This window comes from Morone saxatilis, unplaced genomic scaffold, assembly GCF_004916995.1.
Source record: "Morone saxatilis isolate NCDOM2014 unplaced genomic scaffold, NCSU_SB_2.0 Contig24, whole genome shotgun sequence".
Classification (NCBI taxonomy): domain Eukaryota; kingdom Metazoa; phylum Chordata; class Actinopteri; family Moronidae; genus Morone; species Morone saxatilis.
This window is the reverse complement of record NW_023339807.1, coordinates 12,216,669-12,221,758: the sequence shown is the minus strand read 5'-3', so window position 1 is coordinate 12,221,758 and position 5,090 is coordinate 12,216,669. Positions and strand designations below refer to the sequence as shown.

The following is a 5,090-nucleotide window of genomic DNA, read 5'->3' as shown; positions in this document are numbered from 1 at the left end:
CCCTTTATTTTACTTTGTCTGTGGTTTGCTGTTCCTTCTATGGGCCACTGTTGCAAAGATGGCCATCATAATTATCCCTCTCCAGTCGCAGAGAGACGTTGTACATGGAACTTTATCCTACATTTGTTGACCCTTGATTTATTCATTTAGTCTTGTCATCTCAAAGTTCAGATTCAGATTTCAGCATTAATTATTTATTTGTCTGTTTTTCTAGGAATTCTTGTTTTCCTAGATCTGTTTACATATAGAGCACCTTCGCCATAATTTCTTCTAAACAATATACACATAGTCTAACATTATACAGACAATATACCACATCTACACATTATACACAGCGTGCATTGTTAACTTGGGGTCTGGGGTTAACGGTACTCTATTAGGGCATTCCAGGTGGGTGGACAGAAGAACGTGCTCTTCCAAAGCATGCCTTTTGCCTACAGCAGCTGAAAGCTTGTAAACATGCATTTTTTATTACATACTTTCACTGCCAGCAGGGCGTATACATTAATTGCTGAACAAAGATGCAGTACCCGCCTTCAATATGCTTCCACCCCGAACGGGTTGTGAAAATATAATAATGACTTTTTCCCATCCTTTAATGAATCCGAAATGAGAATCAATAAAACGTAAAAAAATTTTTATCAAACACTTTTCAATTGTTATTTTCTTTGTCCATCCATCTACGATGGGACATCGGGTTGCCGAACAAGTTGTTAAAATCTCCAACCATCACTTACTGACAACCCATTCATACCTATTTTTTTTGCTTATTAGGATGTCAACATTGACATCACATGGAGCGGATTGAACTTGAAGCGCAGTTCCAAATGATATTTTTTTTTTGTTAAGGGTCCACACGTTTTAAGATATTAACCCTTCATAAGATTTTTATTTGTTGTTTGGTTCAATTTACATACTCTAAAAAGCTTTTGAGGGTAATCTCATATTCTGTCACTTATAGCTATTATTTTCCTGTGGGCAGTGAATTTGAAACAATTTCTCTGTGACACAAAACAACAGAAGTGAGCGCCTTGCATTGTCACAAGCCTTGGCAATTTACAGTTGCTTGCTTCTTTATTTGTGCAGATATTTGGGGCATGTGGTCCAGCATGTCGGTTCTGCGCACCTCTTGACAAGTGGGCGTTTTTCCAGGCTCCTCTTTTTTGGTGGCTATCATGGTTGAGTAGACTCGTAACATGGACTGTTTGTGTTGGAACTGGGCTGTATATTCTGCATATGGAATATTTCACACTGATTATCAACTTCCATTCTCTTGTCTGATGTACGTTTCTTATAGTAATAAGGTTCATCATCAATAGCTGCGAATTGGTTCAAAACATGGTTTTATTGACCCACTTTTCCATTTAATGGACAGGATATTTGAAAAGAATCCTGTGTAAGAACTTGTCACTGATAAAACGTGGTATATTTACACTTCTTATTATACATTCCATCTTTCCCCCCCCCCCTATATGTATATCAAAACTATAAATTTTGGCACAATATAAAGTGATAAACTTAAATGTCCTTCTCGAACCTGCCATGCCTCTCTTCAGTGTGGTGGATTTTTTTCAGATCGTCGTCAACAAGCAAAGCTATACTGCCGTTTGATTGGTTGTTAAACGTCCAATTCAATGGACTTGAGGGTTCAAGTGGTGTTAAATGTTGCAAAACGTAAAAAAAAGCCCCTGTCATGTGACGTCCATTGTAATGGACGCAGGGTCTGAAGGGGTTTAGCGTGCTGTCCTATCTCTGTGATTGCAGTGATTTAAAGACATTTTATTTCTGTTGTCTGTTAATAATGTGATTACAGAACTTTACATGTTAGAAAAATATTTTTATTTTCTCATTTTGCCACAATCTCACCAAATAATATATTTTTCACATTTTCAGACAATTTACAGTCATTACAACAAGTGTATTGCTTAGAAAATATATGAACAAGAACTTACATGTTTTTGTCAATTTCCTCCGTTATATCAAATAAATTTTTTACACAGTACACCTATACTACCAACAGAGTAGGTATACAGCAATTAGATAAAAATGTAATTTAAATATTTACACATCACTCCTCATTGCATTGTTTCAGGTTTCAGTAAGTGACTCCATGTTGGGTCCTCAGCCACAATGTCATCGTCCAGTTTTCTCAAAGAGGTACAGGGTTTTATTTTTCCACTGCGCAATACTATAATATTTTCAAGTAGGTCTGCAACAATACAGAAAGTGCCATCCAGGATTCAGTGCAATAACAACAACAGTGGTGGAGTAATGGTCATTAAACCTACACTGTCAAGAATTCGTGGAGTTCTTTGTGTCGTTAAAGTAGTCTACATACATATAACTCAAGCTCCATTACTCACACCCTCAAATACAGAAAAAGTTAACCCAATTGCAATTTTTTTCCAATATTTGGATATCTCAAATAAATCATCTCATCTCTGCCATTATAATCTGACAAAGAGAAACCTGAGAATGCAGGCGCCCAAAATCCCTCAGTAAAGTTTCATTTAAATGTGCAACAATATCTTCATATAAATAAAACATTTGTGCTCATATATAAGTGATTACTTTTTAAAAAATGCTTCTTTGTTGTTGTTTGTTTTAAGTTTGTTGGTTTAGTAGCTGCATATAAAGCTCCTGTCCATCAGTTACTAAAATATGAGACAAAATAAATTAAATCAACTAAATAAAATAAGGTCAGTGGTTGAATTTAAATAAATTATCCTCCTTCTCTTAGATCTTCACTTCGGACCTACACATTCACTGTGTAACCTTTTCCACGTTTCCTACATAACTTGCGGAACCATGCCCAGTAGAGGACAGTCATAACCAGCCAGTAGCACACGTAGACCACACAGCCAAAGATAAGAAATCTGGTCTCTAATTTCTTGGCTTGAGTTGACCAGTCCAGTTGACTCTCCTTGTAGATTCTGTAAATGAGCCCACTTAATAAAATGGTTGCCCACACTGACAAAGGGAGGAGAGGCATGTAGTTTCCTACTATCTTACGCCTGCCTGATGTCCCCCAGCTGCTTTTGTTCATGGTGAGAATGGCAAAGTACTTAGCAGGCAGCAAGCTGGTCATGTACATAACCGAGTACAGGGACATAAACACCATCACCATGTTTCTGCGCAGGATGCAGGCGTAAGCCGCTTTCACCAGCCCAATCAGCTGGATGCAGCACAGGATCCAGAGGAGGTCCCACAGTGTGCCTGTCCAAAACAGCTGGATGATGGTGGCGGTGACAAAGAAGGGGAAAATGCCTGAGACGATGGACTCGTAGGTCATCCAGAGGTGGTGCTTGTGCCACCACATTGCATTGTACAGCCACTCACGGAAGTAAGATTTTGTCCAGCGAGTTTGCTGGTTGAGCCAGCGCAGAAACTGAGCAGGTGTCTCTGTGTAGCATTTGGAGCGGGCCGTGTATCTACAGAAAAGGGCAATAATAACATCTATGAAACCTTGGAAACCTTCACATCAAAGAATCACACTATCGAGATAATTGTGTCTGATGTCATTTCTGTGAACAATATTGATACGCTTCTTACTTTGTGCCATAGCCCATGCTCAGCATACGGTTGGTAAGATGTCTGTCGTCACCAAATGTGCAGTGACTTCCCAAAAACTTCTGATTGTACCAGGACTCCAGAAACTGCTGGAGGAGATCGTTCCTGTACAGACCTTCATGGAGCAGTTCAAAAAACCACAAACAAAATAAGTATTAGTGACAATGTGCACATTAAAGCCACGACTACTCCTGCTTGACATGTAGAATCATTACTTTGATACACATCACAGAAAAAAAATAATCTTTCCTTACCCAAAGGACCGCTTATGCAGGACACACAGTTGAAAAAGGACTGGCAGGCCCTCTCGATGTTGAAAGCCATCCAGTACCTAAGACTGCTCATGAAGCTGATGTAAGAGTCTTTCATATTAAGGACCATCACATCTCCTCCCACAGCACCTAACTTCGGGTTGCTCTCCAACACTTTACACAGCTCCACGGTGGCCAGAGGGTCCAGCTTGGTGTCCGAGTCACACACCTGGGGAATGAGAAATGTCATAAAAACATACTTTCATAAAATGTACATCGGGAGTATGAATTCTAAGAGAAAAATAGATACCTGTATATAGTCCACTGATGACCCGAGTGCTTTAAACGCTGTGTACATCACCTCCCGCTTGCCGCCCCACTTCTGCATGATGCACACGCACCTGTTGCTTTGGATAAGGCGCTCTACCTCTTTTCTCTGTGGATCCTCTCCTATGCTATAATCAGCATCGCCTCCCGGACCTATTTCCACGTCTTCCTGGGCCTGGGTGGGGTCCCATGTATGGTAGTTGTTCTTCCACACATAACAGCTAGGGTCTTTGTCAGCAAACACCTCTCTGAACATGTCCATCATGTATCGGTCATCATCTGTGTTCCCGTCTATCACCATGATGATGCGCAGCAGCTCAGGGGGATACATTAGAGCCCTGATGGACTTGAGGCACTCCCTGAGATAGACGGGGTCCTCCTGGAAAGCCGATATAGTGAAGCCGATGGTTTTGGAAAAGGTGCACGCATCTGTGTGAGCTTTCATCCGCCGGTGTTCAATGAAGGCGAACAAGCTCTGGATCATCACATGGAGTCCAAGAAGTAGTCCATAAAAACCAAAAGACATGATTCCATATATGGAGGACGCTAGCTGGTAACCATCCACATATGCCCACACCATCAAACCCAGCACCAGCAGAGCAAAGAGGAAAGTAAAGATGGCACGGATTATTGAGCCCAGCTTCTTCAGTAAAGGTTTCAACTCCATTGTGTTTCTTTACCTTAAGAGACACAAAGACACCACATGTTATGGCTTCTGCTGGACCTGGTCGTGCTGAAAATGTACACAGTCATTCACTGTGGTTTGGGAAAAAACGTGTGTATTAAATGTAATTAGTTGTTTTATGTGCACTGTTGTAAGACACATTAACAAGCTATACAAGTCGGAAAATAGGACAGCTACCAGACCTGAGAAGTGTATGCGCCCAAAATCCTTCAGTACAGTTTCATTTAAATGTGCAACAATATCTCCATATGAATAAA

The 5,090-nt window shown here is 40.5% G+C and overlaps 1 protein-coding gene across 1 annotated transcript; it reads right to left on the bottom strand.

Moving 5' to 3' along the window:
• Positions 1-2,077: 2,077 nt before the first annotated feature.
• has1 (hyaluronan synthase 1) lies at positions 2,078-4,815 on the bottom strand. Its single transcript, XM_035672520.1, has 4 exons — positions 4,132-4,815; positions 3,825-4,050; positions 3,553-3,685; positions 2,078-3,431 (listed from the first exon to the last, which is right to left on the bottom strand). Exons 1-4 carry the CDS (start codon positions 4,813-4,815, stop codon positions 2,756-2,758), a joined length of 1,719 nt encoding a protein of 572 aa, XP_035528413.1. The 3' UTR covers positions 2,078-2,755.
• Positions 4,816-5,090: the final 275 nt, after the last annotated feature.